The 23,778-nt window shown below is 39.7% G+C and overlaps 1 protein-coding gene across 2 annotated transcripts in view; it reads left to right on the top strand.

The window, feature by feature from the left end:
* Positions 1 to 23,778, top strand: part of PAPPA2 (pappalysin 2) — a 461,662-nt gene that overhangs the window by 318,978 nt on the left and 118,906 nt on the right. For both annotated transcript variants that reach the window (XM_054693452.1, XM_037506421.2), the window contains 6 exons: positions 637 to 758; positions 4,830 to 5,319; positions 8,344 to 8,472; positions 12,769 to 12,860; positions 15,872 to 16,062; positions 17,930 to 18,076. In XM_054693452.1, the coding sequence (XP_054549427.1) occupies positions 637 to 758; positions 4,830 to 5,319; positions 8,344 to 8,472; positions 12,769 to 12,860; positions 15,872 to 16,062; positions 17,930 to 18,076 (1,171 nt within the window). The remainder of the gene's footprint in view (positions 1 to 636; positions 759 to 4,829; positions 5,320 to 8,343; positions 8,473 to 12,768; positions 12,861 to 15,871; positions 16,063 to 17,929; positions 18,077 to 23,778) is intronic.

Here is a 23,778-nt window from a genome sequence, read left to right as displayed (position 1 = left end):
AAAGCTTGTGATTGGAAATTGAGATTAGTTCATTGTGATGGGAATATAAAATTCATGGAGCAGGTAAGGTTGCAGCCAGCTGGAGAAAACTCTTGGATCACAGTAAGGAATTCGGCTGTGTCCCCATAGGTGATAGAGATTCAAAGGGCATTGCATTTCATATGACTTGTATTTTATGTATGTGATTAAAAGTAAGACACTCAGACCGAGGACCATATATAGATATCACATTGACTCTGACGGTTGCTGTCTTTTTTAGTTGGGGGAAAGAAAGGGGTCTTTGTAGGATCCATAGAGAATTCACATAGAAAGGGGTTTTGTGTTTCTCTCAGATTGTTACTATTTTATGTTGAATGTTCCAGGATGGGAAACTGCCCACTTTCATCTCCACAGACCTCCTTTATGACTTAGTTAAATTCTTCTGCTTCGGAAGCTGGAAATTTTGATGTCACTATGAATTTGCAAAAGTGAGGTCTACATAAGAAGGAAATGAATTGAAAAATAGCTGTGTTCTCACTTATCCCCTAGGCCTGCTTGCCTATTGCCACTCCTCCGCCCCCAAGGGTTTCCAGATTTCCTTATCCCAGTTCATCTGATAGGTTCCCCCCACACCCCATCCCCACTTTGTCTTCCCAGGTCTCCTGGCAGCATGTGTGGTGCCTGCACTGAAGATGGGATGTTCCGTCAGTATGTGCACACGGCTTCCTCCCGGCGTGTGTGTGACTCCTCCGGTTACTGGACTCCAGAGGAGGCTGTGGGTAAAGGACTATGGCTTTTTCATTTATACTTTGGTGGCTGCTGAGAATGAGGATGGAGGTAAAGGGTAGAATAATGGCATGACGAGGAAAAGGGGTGTGTGTGTGTGTGTGTGTGTGTGTGTGTGAGAGAGAGAGAGAGAGAGAGAGAGAGAGAGAGAGAGAGATTGCTCACTCTCCAGGAGTCTGGGAAAGACTCTGCCTGGCCTCTTTGTGTGCTGAATGTCTAAGCTTTGCACAGGGACCCAGGGCTATAGTGAAACAGAGGTCAGTGCAGAGGACAGAGGGATGGAGAACTTAGTCAAACTCAGGGGGTCACTTCTGACTTAGTTCAGATGTGTGTGTTACATGTGCCTACCACTCCTGGGAGCAGCCTTGCCACATGACAGTGTAAGCTGATCTCTTATTCCTCTCTGTCAGGAGAATGATGGAGAACATGTTGTAGGGAACACTCACACACAGGCTCAGCCAGTCTGGGTAGGGGTGAGGTGGACTAGGTGTTCCACACTGACTGTTCTCATCTACATTATTTTATGAGTCCATTAATCACCAGGACTCGTTGTACCTTGGATATGACCTAAGTTGGCTCTTGGAGCCCAGAATATTTTTAGCTGTCCCTTTCCTGTCCCCCCCAACTTCTCAGTCACATATGTCTATCATTATCCCTAAGACAAATGACAGCATGAGTGGATCCCAATTGTTCATACTGTTGACATGGATTTTAGCACCTTTTGATGAATGGCTTGACTTCTTTCATCATCACCTTCACCAGTACTTACCTACTCATCATCTTTTTCTTATAGTAAGTTCCTAAAAACTACCCAGTAAGATGCACTGGAAACAGTCCTATTTCAGTTAGTTTCCCATCTTAATTCTGACAGGGAAAAAGGAGAACACCGATCTTAAAGTCTATAGTATCTGCTAGATGTCCCCTTAGCCTCCCAGTTATTCAAATGACAGGAGCTTCAAGGAGAAATCTGGAGGAAGACAATTTTTTTGATTGATTATATAGGACATTTTTCAAATGAGCATTTTCAGGGAAGAATGAAAAGTGACTGTTAAACTACATTGGACTCATGTAAAGGCTGGCATTTCATAAAAGGCCATTTCTGTGGCCGTTTCCTATGCTAGTGGTTTAATGCCCATTTGACTCCCCAACCTGCTTTATTTTTTTAATTTTTATTATTGGAAAAATTTGAAGTTATTTGGTAAAGGTGAGAGGAATAGGAAGTTCTGGGTTCTAATATGTGTATTGTGTCTTGAGACAAAATAAGTCAACATTTAGTCTCCACTTCATGTTTTATTATAATATGAGACCATAGTAAGTGCTACTGCTGGGTTCACTTCCAGGGGCCTTAATTCTGCTGGTGTTTGGGGATAAATATTGGCAGATACTGCCAAAAAACACTGACTTTCCTTTTCTTTGAAAGGGTGAAGAACCAAATCATACTTAAAATATACACAATGAAAGTGACTGAATTTTCAGTAGAGTATGGAAAAACACATACATTTACAGACATGATCAAAGCATATTTAATGATACTTTTGATCATCTACTTTTTTTTGATCTTTTATATTTGAGTTTATTCTCTTTTTTTTAATTAATAAATTTTATTTTTATATTCCCCATACAATTGCAATCCCCCCATTCTGACCCCAATCCCTCCCCTCCCGTCCCTCACCCCCCAAAAAGTGTCTCTGGTTCATAGTTTTTGTTGATTTTGATTTTCACTTTCTTATAGTTATTCATTTTCCTGGTCCCTTATTTAAGTATTCTAGATTCCTGCTATGAGTGAGACCATCCGGTATTTTTCTTTTTCTTTTTGGCTTATTTCACTGAGCATGATCCCTTCCAGCGCCATCCATGTTGCTGCAAATTGCATGTGTTTATCTTTTTTGAATGCTGAGTAATATTCCATGGTATATATGTACCACATCTTCTTGATCCAGTCATCTATTTTTGGGCATTTGGGCTGTTTCCAAAGCTTAGCTATTGTAAACAGTGCTGCTATAAACATAGGGGTGCAGGTGTTCTTTGGAATTGATGTTTCTGTGTTCTTTGGGTAAATACCTAGGAGTGGAATTGCTGGATCCTGTGGAAGCTCTATGTTTAGTAGGTCCAGAAATCTCCACACAGCTCTCCATAGTGGTTGGACCAGTTTGCACTCCCACCAACAGTGTTGAACTTTAAAATACTGCTATAGTTGACTATTAAAACAAAATCAGTTGCAAGTAGTGAGCATATTGGTTATAGTTCTGCTTTCTAAATGCTTTGAAGAGCAGAACCAGACTTATTTTCTGCTTAAATATCATCTGAAAGAAAACACCCCAGGCTCTCTAAACTAAAATAGCCCCCAGTCACACCCTGCCATTCTCCAGTCCTTCATGTTTTCTTTCTCAAAAGTTCCATTATCCCTTAGACTTTTACTTATATCTGCTTATCCATTTAATGCTGCACCTGTTGCTCTTTTGTAAGGTATATGGGGGCAATACCTTCATCTCTGTTATTCCCTGCTCTAGCTCTAATACATAGGTCAGTACTCAGTACTAGGTGTCAAAGTGGTGCACAATTTTTGTTGAATGCATTAATAAGTGGACTGACAATATATGTAAAAACAAGGGTTAATTATATGGTGAAGTATAAAATTGGATTTTCAGTGGAGAAATTAATGTAGTACATACTGATGCTGACTATAATGATGCACACTTGAAACTTATATTATAATGCAATGTTAATTCAATAAAAACCTTTCTTTAAAAATGAACCATAAGCTGTAATACACAAATACACACATACATGTTTGAACTTTTTTCCTCTGGGTTAGCTTCATTTTCCAAATTCCAAAGGGGTAAATAAGCCTATGTTTGCAAATGTAGGTACTTAATTTCTATGGAATATCACCTAGCTCTTCTACATAACCAGTGAGGCAGGGAGTAAACAGTTCTTATTTTACTAAGCAAGAAATTGAGGCTTTGCAGGATCTGCCTTGGTCATGCAGCTAATGGAATAGCACAGATCAGAGGCTCTGCCCATTTCTAATTCAGCACTTTCTCTGAGTCCCCTCTTGTTAATTACCTCCTTGTTGAGATTATTTACACAGGGCTCACCTCAATATGATTGTGCTATTTTATTTTTCACTATTACATTTTTACTTGACTACTGAATCTCCATATTTTCCCCACTCAAAAATACCTGCTTCTATCTTCTGCCTGCAATTTCCTTCATGCAATGAAGCTGCCTCTTCACATTTACATGAATTCAAAGGCAATTGTCAGTGCATGGTTTTAAAGTTTGCCTACGGGGCCTCCCTGGTGACCTAGGAGTTAAGTCTGACATCACCACTGTGGCTTGAGTTTGATCGCCAGTCAGGGAGCTAACCCACATGGTGCAGCAGACCTCTCCTGTCTCACCCACTGCTCCCCTCAGCAGTGTATTTCAGTAGATCTGCCTGTTCTACTCCCTACTCTGTCTCTTGTGAATCCGCTAACACCCTGTACCTCTGGTCTATACCCCAGTTCTATGTAAAAATTAAAAAATAAACAAAGTTTACCTAATAGTTGATTGGAAGGACTGTCAAGGTACTGTCTGAGGGAGTGAAAGTTTTGTGAAGAGCCTAGTTGAACAAAAAGAGTGGAGTGACAGTCTAAAATGAACATTGGCTTTACTAAGAACTACAACAGCTTCAGAAGCATTAATTTAGCATAAATTATTAATAAGCTAAGTACAAATAAATGATTATTCTCTGCTCAAGGATTGGTTATAGACGTGATTTACTTTCTTTGCATCAGCCTCAGGTTTTCACCTAGGATCTCAGCCACTCTATTCTCAGTGCCCCCCATGGTGTCTCCCATTACAGGGGCCCAGGTAGAGGTGAAACAGAACAGTAGCAGAATACTTTTGAACTGTTACATTTTTGTCTTCAGTAGTACTGAAGATCTAGCCCGTTAAACTGACCAGCTTCTGTAGGAATTTTCTTTCAGTTCTCTTCTTCGTTCTAGCTGCTGATCTGGGCTCTACATTTTCAGACTGTTAATGGCAATTCCTGATGCATCTTTATGTGCCTCTCCCCCTAGGCCCCCCAGATGTGGATCAGCCCTGCGAGCCAAGCTTGCAGGCCTGGAGTCCTGAGCTCCACCTCTACCATATGAACATGACGGTCCCCTGCCCTGTGGAAGGCTGTAGCCTGGAGCTGCTCTTCCAGCACCCTGTCCAAGCAGACAGCCTCACCCTATGGGTCACCTACCTCTCTGTGGACTCCTCCCAGGCACTCTTTGACACGGAGATCTTGCTGGAACACCAAGAGTCTGTGCATCTGGGACCCTTCGATACTTTCTGTGACACCCCACTCACTATCAAACTACACATTGATGACAAAGTCGTGGGGGTGAAAGTCTACACCTTTGATGAGCGGATGGAGATTGATGCAGCCCTCCTGACTTCTCGACCCCACAGTCCCCTGTGCTCGGGCTGCAGGCCTGTGAGGTACCAGGTCCTCCGTGAACCCCCTTTCACGAGTGGCTTACCTGTGGTGGTGACGCATCCTCACCGGAAGTTCACAGACGTGTGAGTTGGGCAGTAGAGCTTTCTAAACCGTGGGGCTTCCTGGGGCTTTGAGGGTAGGTTTTGCTTCCTTTATTCCCACGTTTTTACATCCTGACCTGTCCTCAGTTAGATAAATGATCAGAACCTCAGAGGGAATTTTATTCTAAAGTGGCATATCTGAGATGGAGGAAAATATTTCCCAGAAAGAGATGTGCAGGTGTTCTGACCGAAGACACCACTATTAGGATTGTGGAAGAAAGAGGCCAGCACTTGAGGCTTTCGGTCAGACCACAAGTAATTGCTGCAAGTCAGTTGATGAGAATCAGATATCCTGTCTGGTGGCAAGATTTAATTTCCGATTCCTTGCTGTAGCTTTGGGAGAATCCGCCACAGCTGCGCTAACGCAGGAGGGATCCGGTCGGCTCCTCCACAGTTGAGCGGAAAGGACTGGCGTCTTGCAGACTGCATGTAGTTTCACGACTCGCTCATGGTGTGTGTGGCACACTTTCCTCTTTTCCTCCTTCTTCTCCCTCTCTGTACTTTCCTTCTCTTCCAACTCTCCTCCTCGGGCTTTATTTCTCTTCATTCTTTCTACTTTTAGTGAGTTCGGCCATGTCCCTGGTACTGTGTGCTCAGTGCTACAATAAGATACAGGAATTCAGCTTCTAGAGGAGAAAGCTGGTATGTCCAAGAGCAAATTCTCTTCCCCTCATGATTTTCCTCAGAGGGCAGCACTCAGGATACAAAAATGTTTTATTGGAGTGACTACATGGGTTAGTTTTTGCTGCATCAGGGATCATCACAAACATAGTGGCTTAAAACAACAGGCGCTGTTTTCTCATGATTCTCTGAGTTGACTGGATGGCTTGGTGTCCCCTGGCTTGGCCGGAGAGAGATGACCCAGAACCGTCTAATGCACACATCTGACAATCAGCTAACACACTTGTATGGCTGGGAAGAGAAAGATGGTGCCACACAATCTCTTGTTCTTGAGGAGGTTTTGCTCAGGCCTGTTCTCAAGGTGGTGGAGGGGCTTCCAGCAGCAGGCAGGACAAGCCCACCATGTTCATACTTTTCAAACCTTTGCTTGTGTTACTCATGTTAACATTTCACAAGCTAAAGCAAGGTTCATGGCTGATTCCAGATACCTGGAGTGGCAAAAGCAGGCCATCTCCTGATAAGAGGAATGGCAGGGTGAGCTGGGAAGGATTTATGGACATTTTGCAGCTCCTCCAGCTACAAAACATAGAGGAAAATGTTCACCTTAAGCGTAACTACTTTTTTCCCTGCTAATATTTGCACTCTGAATTGGAACTGGAGGACAGTGAAATGGTCAAAAAGCTAATGTGTTCTTGGATGTAAACTTTGCTTTGTACTTGTTCTCTATGACTGAAATAAAATAAAATAATAGGGTTAAAAAAAAAAGCTAATGTGAATGAGAGGCCAGATAATAGGATGGATTTAAATTTAAAATATACCATTTTTGAGCTTCTCTAAGAAAGCAGTTAAAATGACATTTGATATCTAACTTGTTATCTGTACACATGTGCACACCCAAACACACACTTTAAGGTCAATAATATTCCATTTTCTAGATAAGAAAACTGAAGTGTAACTCTAATTTGATTGAACAGTGAGCATAAATGTCAGACTCAGGATTAAAATCCAGTTTTCTGCCTGAATCTCATTTCAGTCCCCTTTCCTTAGTAACCCACTCACTGCCCACTGTGAACTCACATCATGGAAGATAGGACTCTCTGCTGCTGAGCTTTTCCTCTAAGATGTGAACACACAAGCTGACACTTTCTCCCTCTCCCACTCCCAGACACAGAACAGTATAAGACTTTTACTTGTGGCTGCTTGAGAAGTGTGAAGGAGACCACCTTGTAAAGGCAAGCCATCAAAATTGATGAGGTTATAATGGGCTTCGCTTTTGAAAGTTCTGGTATTCCTATGAGATGAGCTCCCCTGAAAAAAGCTAATCTGGAAATTTAGGTCTTTGATATTTAGGTGACTTTCTTACTGATATGACTGAAACCCAGTACAGGTGTTTTTAAAGGTTTTTTTGAACCCTCTTGACATTTCCTGCTTGCTGATTGTGCCATCAACAGAGGGTGGTGGCGTTGTGTGAAGCTGATTGTCTGTTACTAGAGGCCTTGGCAGATATGTGGTGGTCATGCATGGGATTCCCAGCAAACCTATGCAATTGACTGCTGGCATTCCCAGCCCAGCTTGACTTAGGCTGTAGTTTTCCAATTGGGGCAGGCACTGGAAAAAACTAGTATGTCTTTGGAATTAGCAGCCCCTTCTTCTGTCCTTTTCCCTTCTAAGAGCTCTTCACCTGGTCATTGCATTTAAGGTCAACAGAGAGTCTGATAAACTCCTTCCACCTCTGGTGTCAATTGATAAAAAACTGCATTCCTGGTATATTGCATTTGGGCAGGTTTGCATATTAATGGTAATGTAATGTATTTCTCATTGTGGCAATACATCCCAAAAATGATGATGGAAGGTAATTTTACCTCCTTCCCTGAGAGAATTCCTCTTCCCTCTATGGATTCAGTCTTCTCAAGATAAGAATTCTCTTGAGAGTCAAGAAAGCTGTGACCTATAGACCCAGCAAATGTTTTGCTGAGCCCAAATGCTAAAGCTTTTCCTTAGTGTTATTTTTCCCCTTAGTGTTTTTGATTACTTTGAAGATACAGAAGACTAGCTTTTCAATAGTTAGACTTTTCTTTAAAGCATGGTTTAAATTGAAATGCATCTTCCTAGAGTGTGAAGGGATGTCAATTAATTCAGTGTTAATTCAGTAAAACTTATTGCACCTTCACTAAGTGAAACATACTGGGAATACAAAAATAAGTCGTCTAAACATTCTGCAGCTCTGGAAAACTATGTGTCCTGATCTTTGTTTCACATATGTGGCATGTATCACATTTATGTTCCCCATTATATTTCTTTTAAACTCTTGCAACCCATCTGCAAAGGGCCCAGGATGTATCTCACTTTCTGGATGTAGTGGTCACAGCCCATTGGTTTCCACAGGGAGGTCACGCCTGGGCAGATGTATCAGTACCAAGTTCAAGCGGAAGCTGGAACAGAACTAGGAGAAGCTTCGCCTCCTCTGACTCACATCCACGGAGCTCCTTACTGTGGCGATGGGAAGGTGACAAGGTGGGTATTGTGCACATAGGTTTGTGGGAGCAAGGCACCCTGCCCTGCTCTGACCAGGAGGCACACCTGGAGTTTGAGTTTGGCTAGTTTGGGGGACAGGGAGGTTTCCTGTAGGAGGCAATGCACTGTGTGATTCTAGTATTTTTTTTGAAGATTTATTTTTATTTAGGGCCTCCCCAGTGGCGCAGAGTTTGACCGCTGGGTTGCGAAGCTGCCCGCAGCCTCTGCAGCGCCGGTTCGCTCCCCAGCCACCGGGCGAGGGTCCCACATGGCGCGCAGTCCTCTCCTGCCACCCGCTGCTCCCCTCAGCAGCGTATTTCATCAGTCTTCCTGTTCTGCTCTCCGCTCTGGTGAATTCTCTACCCTTCTGCGCTTCTGACTGTACCCCAGTTCTTGTATAAATAAATAAGTCTTTATTTATACAAGAACTGGGGTACAGATCAGAGGCGCGGGATGGTGAGAGAATTTGCCATAGACAGAATGGGAAGCAGAACAGGCAGATGGACCCAAAGCACTGCTGAGGGGAGTAGCAGGTGAGACAGGAGAGGTCTGCCACACCATGTGGGTATCTCCCTGGCAGGCCAGGAATTGAACCCACACTGCAGAGACTGTGGACAGCTTCACAGCGCTGCTCTCAACCTGCTGCACCACCTGATTGTAGTATTAAAGGAAATGCATGACTGGATCGTGATCTTGAGATGTCACTCACATCCCTACATAGTTAAGGTGGGACTCACTTTTATTTAGATCTCACCCCAGAATATGGATGCTATGGGAGTCCTTGAAAGGTTTCCAATACCAACCTGGTCTCACAATGGTTCAGGACAGGGGCTCATGGAGGAGAATGTTTCATGTCAAATGAGGCTGAAAGAGGAAGTGAGGATCTCTTTTGGATCAGTGGTGTGTTCTGTATTGCTGCAGGAGGCCTTGATGCCCCAGCCAGATAAGACACTGGCAAGCAGCGAAGGCCAAAGGGCCTCACACCGTGGGGCTGAAGATTCCTTGTGCCTCACACCGTGAGGTTGAAGATCTAACATTCCTTCACTTTTTGTTCTTGGTCATAAATAAGAAAAAATTTCCCAAAAAAGTACATTAGGCACTATATTATATGCATCAGTATATTGCAAATAAACGGCATGGAAAATTAGAAACTAATTATTAAACAATTTGGCCTACTTGACAATGGAAGACAACTTATTGAGCATGCCTGACAAGCATTACAATACAATAATCATAGCAGGTCCTTCTATTTTGTTTTCTCTTGAAATTTCTTGGGAAAGTTTTTAATATGAAGCTATTTGAGTTAAGGAATTTCTAGGTAGAAAAAGTTCTGATAGCTGAACTGCAGCTGGTCTCCGGCTGAAGGTCATGTGAATAGAATAGTCCTTTGATGCTTAGGCTTTAGCTGATAGGGATGCACTGGCGGTTATTCACTGTTTTAAATAATTGTCTAAATGAAAAAATAAGTAGCTTTAATGTTAAGTTTGGTTTATTATCTGTTAACCTTGAAAGCTGCCGTCTAGCTGAGACCTGTAGGGGCCAGTAGTCTATGGGAAACATAATATACTAATTGTTTTTGCTTTACACATGATAATGTATTTCCTTATTATTATTACTAATAATGAATAAATAAAGACCTGCTGAGTCTCTCGGCAGAAGATACTAACACCTCACCAAGTGTCAGTGTCTCCTCATTTCCCTCCCCCTCAGCCCTTAAGTTTCAGTTCTTTCGTTTTCGCCGACGCCGTCTCATCCTTTCAGGAACCCCTGACACGACGTTTTGCCGGAGGCTGGTCCCTGGCACTGTATTTCTATCTATCTGGGTGACCTGAGAGAAGTTAGTAGTTCTCTAAGCTCCAGATTGCTGATATGATCCATGGAAGACCTGATTATAGTATTATAAAAAGGAAGCATTCACTAAGGTCAAGATAGAATCATTTCTTTTATTTCTTAAGATGCCATGCTCCTTTCCAGTTGTCTTTCAGTGATAGCAACTTAAGGGGCCACTTCATTCTGGTTTGACTGTAACTTTCCCCAATTCAGCACTACAGATTCCCATGTCCCAGTTGGTTACCCTGTATCAGTCTATCACTGGCTCAACTTAATATGTTACTTATGTAAAACAGCTGGGAGTAGGAGGCTGAAAGGCTAAGCACCATGATTTGTCTTAGATTCTGCCTCCCAATAAGATGGACTGTTTTTAATTTCCCAGAACAAGTGAAAATATATTGTATCTTAAAAACCTGATAGGAAGAAGCCTTTCTTGGTCTCCTATCCCGTTGTTTAGCAATCACTAAACATTGTTTATCTTCTTAATCTCTAAGATCCTGAACTATCATATAGGCCTATTCCTTTTCCTCTAAGTATATATTCACCATATGTTCCCAGACCTCATACATATTGAGGCGATCTAGGCCTCCTTAATACCCCAACCAGGCTACTTTACGTCTACCTTCTGCCTCATTTAGTCTCAGGTTTGCTGCTTCCCTTCCTCCATCTCAGCCAAAATCCCAGGGGATGCCACGCGTATACACAGATCAGATCTGGCTATTGTTGCTGTTGTTTTGCCTTCTCTGCTGGCCTCATTTCAAGTCAATTTGAGATGCACCACATTAGATGGAATATATTATTAAAATTAACTTCACCTGCTTCATTTTACTTTTTTTTTTATGAAAGCTTCAATGGAAAACAACTTTATTTATTTATTTTTTTAAAGATTTATTTTATTTTATTTTATTTTATTTTATTTTATTTTATTTATAAAAGCACTGGGTACAGTCAGAAGCGCAGAAGGGTGAGAGAATTCACCAGAGCCAGAGCGGGGAGCAGAACAGGCAGAAGGACCGAAGCACACTGCTGAGGGGAGCAGCGGGTGGCAGGAGAGGTCTGCGCGCCATGTGGGACCCTCCTCTGGTGGCCGGGGAGCAGCCGGGGATCAAACCAGCACTGCAGAGGCTGCAGGCAGCTTCGCAACCCAGCGCTCAACTGCTGCGCCACCGGGGAGGCCCCATTTTACTTTTTAATATGACCCCTGGAAAGTTGAAAATTATGTATATAATTCCCATTGTGTTTCTATTGGGCAGAAGAACTTGATAAATACAGTACACTCAAATTGTTTAGGTCATCTTCAAAATGAAAATGAATGTGAAATTTCCTTAATTTCTTCACATTTTACTTATCTGTCGTCCATTCACAACTTGCCCTTTAAACTGTCAGTACCAGTAATTTAATTTATAATATACTTTTTATTCCTTTTAAAGCATTCTCATATGCAATTATTTCATCTTTATTCCATCCTTGGAAGAAGGTATTTTAGACAGTGTTTAGAGCTATTCATGATGTTCTGCTTTGGAAAACTCTTTAGCATTCCAAAACCCTTTACTTTTACTTACTGACTTAAAATATGTGCCCATTTGGGAAATGGTGAAAAGTCAAGGAGATAAAAAAAATTGGTAATTCTCAATCGGTTTTACAGCAGTCAAATCTGGGTTCTTTCAAAGGAACTTTGATCCTTTTATTTATCTTATTCCCATGACATGTTGCATGTACCCCTCACTCTAAATTAATTCCACCACATCAGTCCAATTTTAGTCATCAGTTGTATGAACATCTAAGTTTTGAAATAAGAATGACATTTTTCTTTTCTTAGTATTGATCTCTCCCCTGCAATATGTGTTAGCTGCCACCAGGTGGTAGTAAGGAGTAGGGGCAAAGACCTGAGACTGCTGGAGAGAGTAGGCACAGTCTGGCTGCTGAATCTTTTGGTATACAAACAGGAGATTTCAAATTCCACAGAATCCTAGTTTGAACAACAACTGCATCTAGATAAAACTAAGCCAAAGAGACATAGAGAAGTATCATTGAAATGAATTGAAAACAAAACCACATTTAGATAGGCAGGTTTCTTGCTAACCAAGTCAGCTAAGTATTGCTAAGATTCCATTCATTATGTGGCTTTTGCTAGCTGAATACCGTTTACCAGAAACTTTGTCAGGATCAGGACCCTCCAATCTCTTAGATATTTCTGACCCATGGACAACTTCACTTTGAGCAATTCCATACCCAATCAACAATCATTTCTTGAACTGTATCTTCTTTAAATATTTGATTTTTTTTCTGCAATAGCATTTGATTTGCTCCAACTTTTATCCAATATGGACTTTAAAAAATATATGACAAGGAGTTTTAAGGACTTTAAATTATGGTAAATGAACAAAAATTCATTTTATATATGGAGATAAATATGTATCTGTATGTATCTAACTATGTATTAAATGTGTATACTTTTCCCTCTAGCAACCTGGGGGAAGAGTGTGATGATGGAGACCTTTTAAGTGGAGATGGTTGCTCAAGGACATGTAAACTAGAGGAAGGCTTCAATTGTGTAGGTGAGTTTAGAAGCACCTTCCTAGGTTTATGTCCTATTTTTGGAGGTGTTTCCCTGTCATATTTTTGTGATCTCTTGAGAACCTGTAACATATGGCTTAGAGATGATAATAACTACAACAATAATAGTAGCAATAGTAATAACAATGATATTTGACATGTCTTTTATGTTCCAGGCACTGTCTAAATGGTTTCACATGTGTTGTCTGATTTAACCCATATACTTTATCTTGGAATTTAAAGAAACTAAAATGCTTTAAAATGTAGTGCTGTTTAGAATTCACTATCTAATGGTTTCAGAGCTGTTGTCTAAACCCCATAATAAGTATGAAGAGACTAAAGTGAGGCAGAGAGAAATAACTTGCTTTTTCTTATCCAGAAATGTTGACATCATTATGTTATCTATTAAACACAGTCACCAAGAAAGCTTTATACTCTCTTGACTTAAAAAGTTTCCTTACCGTAATTTTTATATATAATCTGTGTGATTGTGTTATTTGGCCAGCACTTTGATGTTAAACATGAGGCACTATAATGTAATGATTCTAATCTTGACTTCAACACTTCTAGTAAAGAGAAAGTGGTTTCTGCTCTCTGCCTCATGTTAGTCTCTTCATACTTATTATAGGAGGTTAGACAATATCTGTGAAACCGTTAGACAGTGAATTATAAGCAGCACTGCATTTTAAAGCATTTTGGTTTCTTTAAATTATAAGATAAAGTGATATATGATTATAATTACATGGAATTTATTAAGATGTGAAATACTGTACAGACGACACAAATGCCCTGCTCTGTAGAGTAAGATCATAAAATTGTAAAATCTTAGTTGTCCATCCATGCAAGTAATAAAACATACTCAGTGCCCACCATGTGTGCCAAGAATAATAAAGACCCTGATCCGTCTTGTGTACAATCTAGCAGTGAATTAAGAGTCCAGCTTCTTTCTCTTATAGAAATCTCTTCTCCATTTCCTGGGAGATGGACCTTAAGACCATTGTGTATAAAAATGGCTTTGTCTGTTATGAAATCCTCTCCCCTCTTCTGGTTTGGAAACTGAGGCTCAGAGCATTTTAGTGACTCATTCATGGACATAAAACAATGTCTCTGCAAAGCCAGTACTGGAATTAAGATCTCCTACTGCTTAATCAAGTGCTTTTTCCTTGCTATGAAACTAGAGAAGATACATTCTTTTCCTGTTTTATTTGACTACCATTCAGATACTTGAAATTCCTCCCCATTATTCTCCTTTTCAGTCCAAACATCCCCTCATGTGATTAGGTTTCCAGACCCTTTCCTATTTGCCCTAACTTGGCATGCTTTGTGTGGTCAATGCCCAGCAAGAAATTCAATACTCCAGATGTGGTCTGGCTGCGTAGAAAACACTGAGCTGATTACCTCCTCTCTTTCATATACAAGTATTTGTTAATACCAGCTCCGTTTGCATCATGTCTTATTGGTAGCACATAGTGGGCTCATATAGTACACCCACTCCCCCCAAACACACACACATACACACATATTCTCCACACACAGCTTTCTCTATTGGAGCACAAATCTCATTTAACTTAAGATGAGATCTTGCTTTGTTTCTGTCACATTTCATCCTTTTATATTTGGCTCATCTTTCCTTAGTCACTAACTCCAATAAGAATATGTCTAAATTATTTTTACTTTATCCTGTTAAGTTGTATTGCAAAGATTTAGACATCTATTTCAATGGGTAATAAGTTCACAATTCACTAAATATAAAGCTCTATTCCATTATCTCTCAAAAGATTATGTTTGAAGAAACCATTGTGAAATGTGTTTTGAGAGGTCTGTTAGTTTTAGATGGATTGGAAAAACTGAAGTAAACAATTTTAAAGTCACAAGAGAAAAGAAATGGGAAGAAATAGTCCCTGGGTAATAAACAGAAAAACAAAACAAGCATTTATGCATGTTATAAACAATATACATATTATAATATATTTTTACTCCTTTTTTTTTAAGAGTTTAGCAGTTTTTTTTTTTAAGATTTATTTATTTATTTATACAAGCACTGGGCACAGTCAGAAGCGCGGGAGGGTGAGAGAATTCACCAGAGCCAGAGCGGGGAACAGAACAGACAGACAGATGAAACACACTGCTGAGCAGAGCCGCAGGCGGCAGAAGTCTGCACCCCATGTGGGACCCTTGCTGGTGGCCGGGGATCGAACCGGCGCTGCAGAGGCTACGGGCAGCCTCGCAGCCCAGCACTCAACCACTGCACCACCAGGGGAGGCCCTCATATTATATTTTAAAAGCATATTCATATGTACATACATGTGTGTATAAAATACATACAAACGTGTATATTTATGTATGTACAGGGATCTTTGGCACATCACTTAAAAACACTGGAACTTAGGTTTCCTATCTATGAAACCAACAAAAACCACAAATGTCACACAGTCCTAAGACTAAAAGAAATAGTATGTATGTAACCCTTATAAACCTGAAGCCATGTTGTCCAGATTAGAGGAGTTGTACACTTGAGGGAAAAAAAATTTGACAGCAAAAGTAATTGAAAAAAAAAATTCCTCAAATACTGTTGTATTTCAGAGACTCTGAAGGGTATCCAAATATACAGCACATCATATCACTTATTTAAATTTCCTTTTTTCTTTTACCTTCCTTTCTTCTTTTACTTCCTTATATCCCTAGCATCCCCTAAATATCTTGTTCAGATCTTCCTGAAAGTTTCTCTGCAGTCAGATGCCTTTTTTCTCCACATTGGTTCTCCCCTAGTATCACCCCTTTCTGTACCTTTATTATATAGATGGATGTTACTATTTTTCCCATCAAAAGGAACCCCTCTTCTTTAGAGGTGTGTGTGTGTGTATGTGTGTGTTTTGTCTGCATATATGGGGCAGGCATTAGTCTAGCCGGCAATTATAGGATTCTCTGTGGTGTACTGGACAATAAGTGTAATTGCTTTTACATGGCATATATAAAAACACTTTTTCTAATATCATACAATATTTCTTGGCAGGGGAGCCAAGCTTGTGCTACATATATAAGGGAGATGGGATATGTGAGCCTTTTGAGAAGGAAACCAACATCATAGACTGTGGGCTCTATACTCCTAAAGGATACCTGGACCAGTGGGCTACCCAAGCTTACTCTTCTCATGAAGACAAGAAGTGTCCTGTTTCCTTGGTGACTGGAGAACCTCATTCCATGGTGAGAAGAATAGAATCATGAGAAACATTGTGAAGTCACTCCGCCAAGTGCTTGATGAGAACTTGTATTTTGCTTGATGGGAACTTGATGTCCTGATTTGGACATCAAGCTTAGTCTTCACTGAACTCAGAATAAGATGTTAAATGAAAAATTTCTAAGCCAGCATTTAAATCACCTACCCTTAGTCCACTGCCCTTCACTAATTTTTATCTAATTTTGGCTATGCAATAGCTGACTCCATGGCATAAAAAAGCAAATTAAAATAAACCTTATAAAAATATCAGAAGTTGCATTTAGGCTCTGTATTTAGGAAATTTATTTTAAAGGAGGAAAAAGAAGAAGTAAAGTCAGAAGGTTTGGATTATACTACTATATCCCTCAATATTATTATTATCCCTTAATATTATTATTAATATTAATAAGTGAGTTTTGACAAGTTATTTAACCTTTCTCACTCTCAGTTTTCTCATATGTAAAATATGTACAGTAGTATCTTTTGCATTTAGCTCTATGGTTTACTATAAGGACCAAATCAGATTTGAACTGATTTTAACTATATTAAATATAAAAGTGTGATTTGATTTGAAAAATTCTTATTATTGAAGAAATTCTAAACTTAGTACTAAAAAAATACTCAGGAATACAATTTTTCCTGAATATCCACCTATATAAATAAAAGATCCTCTGAGGACTCAGAGGCCTGACTTCTATGAATTATAGTTGAATACTGAAAAGAAGATTAAAGACTTTAGCTCTTGGGTACTATTCCAGATGTTTCCATTGCCAGATAAGTTCTTCCATCCATCATAACAATAGGCAACAAAGCCCTTTCAACAGAAGTGAGATTTAGTTCTCTAGATATTTTAGGTCAGGATGAAATCATCGGACTTTAGCTTGAGGAGCCATCCCCAGGAGATTCAGGAACCACCCAAGGTGGGTGATACAGTTCAAGGAACTTGTCAAGGACCAGGTGTCCTAGATTCCAGCTCTTTCCCCTCCTGGCCTGCAGTTTTCTTCCTCTGTTAATAAATGAGTGCTGCCCCTGCAGGCGTGATGTCAGCACTTTAAGCAGGAATAAAAGGGAAGACCAAAGGAAAATAAGTGCACGCTAGCTGTGTCATTCCTTTTTTATTGGGAAAATGGCTGCCTTTCTGAAAGTTGAATACTAAAGACTTACATCAACATCTCATGAACAGATCTAGGTCATGCATCACTTTAGTTGTAAGGGACCTTGAGAAGATGAGCATTTATACCTAGATACACTGTCCCACCAAACAAAATAAGAGTGTATTGTTAACCAAGTCAGGGAAATGGAGATGGGTAGGCAACTAGCCATTGCTGCCACACTCCTGTGGTCTAATTCTGGCATCATCCCCCAGAGTTCTGATACCCATTGACAGGAAGCTAAGAAAGTTGGGAGATTTTAAGTCAGTGACATCTCTCTGAAGTGGCTTTTAGTCTGTCTGTCTTCCCTAAGTGAAGTGCGAGACATTTCCTGGAGTTGCTATTCCATGGCCCCTGGTTCCCTGACTAAGTAGCTCATTCCTGGGCTTGGTAGATCCTGCCTGTTATGGCTCTAATCTTCATCCTGCACAGACTTCCTGGCTAATCCTATGAACAGTTGCCTGAAATCTGCCAGGACTCTTCTTTATGCAAGATCCCTGGGTCGACTGTGGGATGAAAGTTTCCATGTGTGTTTTGCTGCCCTGGCAAGTGATATCTCAGAGCTTTGAGACATTTGTGTATGGAGAAAAGTTTTCTGCCAGCAATGCAAACATGGGACGCTCAAAAAGAGAGGAAACCTTTGGTTTTACGTTGGAGATTTCACTGTCTTTAGTTATCTCTCATCCTTAAATTTTCTTTTCAGATTTGCACACCATACCATCCAGATTTACTGGAGCATGATCCCCTCACTGGCTGGTTCCCCTGTGTCACCAGTGGACATAGACCTCAGGATGAAGGAAGCAAGCCGCCAGAAGGAAGTTTGGAGAGCAAATCTGAGGTTTGGCTCAAAGTAAGTGGCCCAAATGGTTTTCTTTGTTGAGACTGTAGATAAAGTGTGTGTGTGTGTGTATGTGCATGTGTGTATGTGAAAGACTGCATTGGAATGGCTTCTCAGGAAATTTTATTTTGTTATCTCAAAGTTTTTATAGTTCAAATTTATTTTCACCTCTTTTTTTGAATGTTGGACTTCTCCAAAGTGTAACATACACACAAAAAATGCAAAATATCAAAAATATGTAGATCACTGAATATTTACCAGTGAACATCCTCTTTCTTCACCCCATAGATTAAGACAGCCCATAAATATCACCCCAAATCTTCCCATTCCCCTCCTCAGTTATTATACCACAGAGGTGGCTACTATTTTTGCTTCTATCAGTATGAATTAGTTTTGCCTGTTTTTGAATTTTATGGGGAAAACTTCACAGCACTGATGGATATACTACAATTTATTTACCCATACTCATGAACATTTGCGTCATTTCCAGTTTTGTAATTGTGTTCATAACTTCACTAATTCCTCTGACCTGCAATTCTAAAGTCTCTCAAATAACAGAAGCATCAACAGCCCCTTAGTCAGCAGTTTCTTCTATAACCCCATTTACATTTCATGCACATATCACCTTCTGCATTATCACTTCTTTTTTCTTGGCTGCCAGCTAATTCCACATTTTGATTATCCATTTTTATGAAATATCTTATGGGTTTGTCACTGGGAGATTAGGAAGCTACATAACTGTATACTTTCCTTACTCTTTGTGAACTAAATAACATACAGAGGGACCAATCAATGACAAACTATGAAAGAAGTGATGTAATTGGTCACTAATGATGGCTTGCATTTGTCATTTGTGTGGTGATTTGGGGATGGAAGAACTATTAGTAAAATGTATACCTTTGTAGTTAAAATTACTATACTGGGATAAATGAAATTTGAATCATGTTGTTGGGACTTGGATTTTAACTAAATTCTCTTAATTGATATTTGTGCATATGGGAACTATGTAAAAGGAGGACTGTCAGTATATAATTTAAAATTTCTGTAACTTCCTGGTGGATTTTCTCTTTTAATATTAAGAAATGTCTCTTTACCTCTAGTACTTCTTGCTTTACTATAAACTTTGCCTGATAGTAGTATAGTTTTAACTATAGTGGGTAATTTTTTCTTTCTTTTTAAAAATATTTATTTATTTATGCATATAAGAACTAGGGTACAGACCAGAGATGCAGGGGTGGGGGGTAGTGAGGGGATTCACCAGAGACAGAGTGGGGAACAGAACAGGCAGAGCCACTGAAATACACTGCAGAGGGGAGCAGTGGGCGAGGCAGGAGAGGTCTGCCGCACCATGTGGGTATCTCCCTGGCCGGGGATCAAACTCGTGCTGCAGTGGCTGTGGAGAGCTTCATAGGTTGCGTCTTAACCTCTTGCACCACCAAGGAGGCCAGGGTAATTTTTTCTTATACTTGTATATTGTGTCTTCTTTCATCCTACTACTTTTAATCTTTGTGTAATGGTATTTAACATTCTTTTTTTGAAATTAACATACCATTGTTTACCATATACTGCATATATGCAATGTGTGTATATAATACACACACACACACACACTACTCCAGAGATTGCACGTATATTCCTAATTGGTTACAATCTACACAATTTCATAAACACAAGAATGCTTTACCACCATTTACTGCTTTCTTGACTTCAAAAGTTAATATGATTTCATTTATTCTACTTCTATTATTATTTTATTATGTTTATTGAAGTAATATGGTTTTCAACACTTATATGTTTTAGGGGTATAATTCACAACTCTACAAATGTATGTTCTTACAACACACTCACCACTGAAGTCCCACTAGCCTTCCACCATAGTCCATTGGGCCTTCTCCCCCCTTTGCTCTTACCACGCCTCCTCTTATGATAGCCTCAGTTATGCAGTCAGATTTCAAAGGTTTGTATTTATCTGTTCCTTGGCTTTTTTTTTTTTAATATTCCTCGTATGAGTAAAATCACCTGATATATTTCTATCTCCTGACTTATTTCACCACACCAGCTCTCTCTATGTTGTTGCAAATGATAAGATTTCACCTTATTTTCATTTTACAGCTGAGTACTATTCTAGTGTCTCTGTGTATGTGTGTGTGTGTGTGTGTGTGTGTGTGTGTGTGTGTATCTCACATCTCCTGAATTCCACTCATCTATATTTGGACACTTAGATTGTTTCCATGACTTGACTATTATAAATGCTGCAATAAACAAGAATGCATATATCTCTTTGAATTGTTACATCTAGTTTTAATGATTTGAGAAATTTCCATAGTGTTTTCCAGAGACCCAGCACTATTTTATGACTCCCTCTCCAACACTTATTTTTTTAAAATGCAGATTAATTGGCCCCAGGAGCAACTGGTCTTGTAGTCCCAGGATTTGCATTTTCTTTCTTTTTTCCTTCCTTCCTTTATTTATTTTTGTGTAGAAGAAATGGGTGTAGGCCAGAAGTGAGAGGGGTGAGAAGATTCACCAGGAACAGTGTCAGGAGCAAAAGAGGTGGATTGACTGAAATACGCTGTTAAGGGAGTAGTGGGCGAGACAGGAGAGGTCTGCTGCACCGTATGTGGGTTATCTCCGTGGCCGGGGATCAAACTCTGGCCTTAATGGTGATAGCACTGAGACTTAACCCCTAGGCCACCAAGGAGACCCTCCAACACTTATTCTTTCTGTTCTTTTTGTTTTTTTGTTTTTTTTAAAGATTTATTTATTTATACAAGCACTGGGTACAATCAGACACGTGGGAGAGTGAGAGAATTCACCAGAGCCAGAGCGGGAAACAGAACAGGCAGGTTGATGAAATATACTGCTGAGGGGAGCAGCAGGCACGGCAAGAGAGTTCTGCGTGCCATATGGGTGGGGGATCCAACCGGCACTGCAGAGAGGTCTGCCTCGCTATGCGGGACCTCTCGCTGGTTGGCTGGGATCGAACTGGTGCTGCAGAGGCTGTGGACAGCTTCACAGCGCGGCGCTCAACCGCCTGCGCCACCAGGGGAGGCCCAGTGTCTCTCAAGTCTTCTGCCTATTTTTCAGTTGGGTATTTTGTTGCTGTTGTTGAGTTCTGAGTTCTCTGTAGATTTTGGATATTAGCCCTTTGTTTGATGTATGAAGTACAAAGATTTTTCTCCCATTCAGTAGTGTCTTTTTGTTTTCATGTTCGTTTCCTTTATTGTGCAGAGGTTTTTTACTTTGATGTGGTCCCATCTGGGTTAATTCCTCATTTAAAACTGTTGATTTTCATCTGGTAGTTCTGTCCATTAAAGTAAATAGAGTTTTGAAGACTCTTTCTACTATTGTTTTGCTGTCAATGTCTGATTCTGTTTGTTAATCATTGCTTTACATATTTTGATATACCTTTGTCTGTTGCATATATATTGATGGGTGCTATGCATTCTTGATTTATTGTTTAATCATTATATAATGTCCATGACTGTCTTTATTAACACTTTTAGCTGTAACTTCATTTATATTATGTAAGCATGGTGTCCCTGTCTATTTAGGATAGCATTTGTAGAATTATTTTCCAAACTTTTACTTTGAGCTTATGTTTACATTTGGAACTCGGGTGTGTCTCCTGGAAAGAGCAGGAAGTTGGATTTTGTTTTAAGTGTTATTTTATTGAGGCATTATTATATTGGCTTATAGCACTATATGAGATTTAGGGGAATAAGTTCACACCTACTCAGATGTATGCACAAATGCATTCCAATCCAAGATGCGGGAGGCAGTCGGTGCTTCTTGGGACTACAAAATAGCCTCCAGAATTACCAGATGTGTGAGCTCCACATTCAACAAGTAGTTGGTGTTCTTTATGATATTCAGCATTTGCCCATATTCATTGGACTAGGAGCCGAGAGGAAGCCATGGGAACCCAAGCGGAGGGTGGGGAGGGCGGGGAGGGCTACCTTTCCAAGTGCCTCTGTATCATTCCAGGTAGGTCCATTGTTCAGGCTTTCCTACCCTTTCTGGTGTGTCTCATTGACTTGTCAAGTCTTCTGTTCTCTTCTAAGTGATATTGCTCCATCTTTGATGCTGGTTCGCGATATCTGTAAAGGAAGAGATGACGCCTGGCTGCTTCTAATCTGCCATCTTAGGGCCCCTTTTGATATGATTTTAAATTGCCAAATATTTACTTTCTCCAGTGCTCTTCAGTCCTTTCCACATTTCTATATTTACCTCATTTTTATTTGCTTAAATAAATCCATTTATTATTTTTTAATATTAGTCTGCTGGCAATAAATTCAGTTTTTGTGAGACTGGAAATATATTTATTTGACATTCATTTTCAAAGAATGTCCTTGTTTGGTATAAATCCCAATTGACCAGCTGTTTTCTCTCATTAGTTCAAAGAAGTTGTTCCAATGTCTTTTCACTCTCATGCTTTCTTTGGAGACTTAACTGTATAGCTGATAAATACTACTTTGCAGGCAATATCTTATTTTCTGGGAGCTTTCAGTATATATTATTTTGTCTTTTGTCTTTAATAGTTTTTATTATACTGCTCTTAAGTCTGTTTTTCTTGATAAATATTGGACTGTTTGTCAAAATCTTGACCTATGGCTTAATGTCTTCATTTAGTTTTATAACACCCCCACATATTGTTTCTGCCCATTTACATTTTTTGATACCAAATATATATACTTTTTAGATATCTATCTTTTACCCTTTTCTCTTCTAACTTGCATCCCTTTTTGTTCTATATGCTACAATCCGATCACATCTTCTATTTCATTAAACCCAACTTTCACTTCATATAATTGGCTGTTAAACTTTTTAAATCTCAAATATCTGTTTAATTTTTCATAAATTCTTATTTTCTTTAAACTCATCCACCTTATAGTCTATTTTAAAAATACATTAATCGGGCCTCCCTGGTGGCGCAGCGGTTGAGCGCTGGGTTGCGAAGCTGCCCGCAGCCTCTGCAGCACTGGTTCGATCCCCGGCCACCAGGCGCGGGTCCCACATGGCGCGCAGACCTCTCCTGCCACCCGCTGCTCCCCTCAGCAGTGTACTTCGGTCCTTCTGCCTGTTCTGCTCCCTGCTCTGGCTCTGGTGAATTTTCTCACCCTCCCACACTTCTGACTGTACCCAGTGCTTGTATAAATAAATAAATAAATAAATAGTTAAAAATAAATAAATAAATAAATAAAAATACATTAATCACAATCATTTTAAAGTTTGTATATGATAATACCAATATAAAGGTGAGCTGAAGTCACCTTGACTTATAATGTTAGGTTCCCTTCAATGCAGTTTTTTTTTTTTCTAGTCTCTTCAGTTCTTACCTCCTCAGTTGCACTCAAATATTCTTTAAAAATTTTTCCTATTTTATAATTGCTTTTATCAGAAGTGTTTACCATGCTATAAGCTACTCAATCACAGATAACAACAAAAATCTCCATTTGGGATTCTTTGAATGTATGTCAGTTAGCTACCAATATTTTAGTATTGTATTTGTTCTTATTACAAGTGATCTAGAAGTAATAGTCCTTGTATAATAAAATATCACCAATTTAATTGAAAATTAGTATGTAAAACTGATTAAGAAAATTTAGTTCTCATAAGTTCCTATAGTATCAAATGAATTATAACATGATTAAAAAATGAGTTGGTTGGATTTTTTTCAAATTTTTCTGAGGATCAAAGAACTTCTGCCTTTT

Source organism: Talpa occidentalis, unplaced genomic scaffold (assembly GCF_014898055.3).
Source record: "Talpa occidentalis isolate TD23 unplaced genomic scaffold, MPIMG_talOcc4v2.1 talOcc4.12, whole genome shotgun sequence".
Taxonomy (NCBI): domain Eukaryota; kingdom Metazoa; phylum Chordata; class Mammalia; order Eulipotyphla; family Talpidae; genus Talpa; species Talpa occidentalis.
The sequence above is the reverse complement of the archived record's forward strand: the minus strand, read 5'-3'. Positions and strand labels throughout refer to the sequence as shown.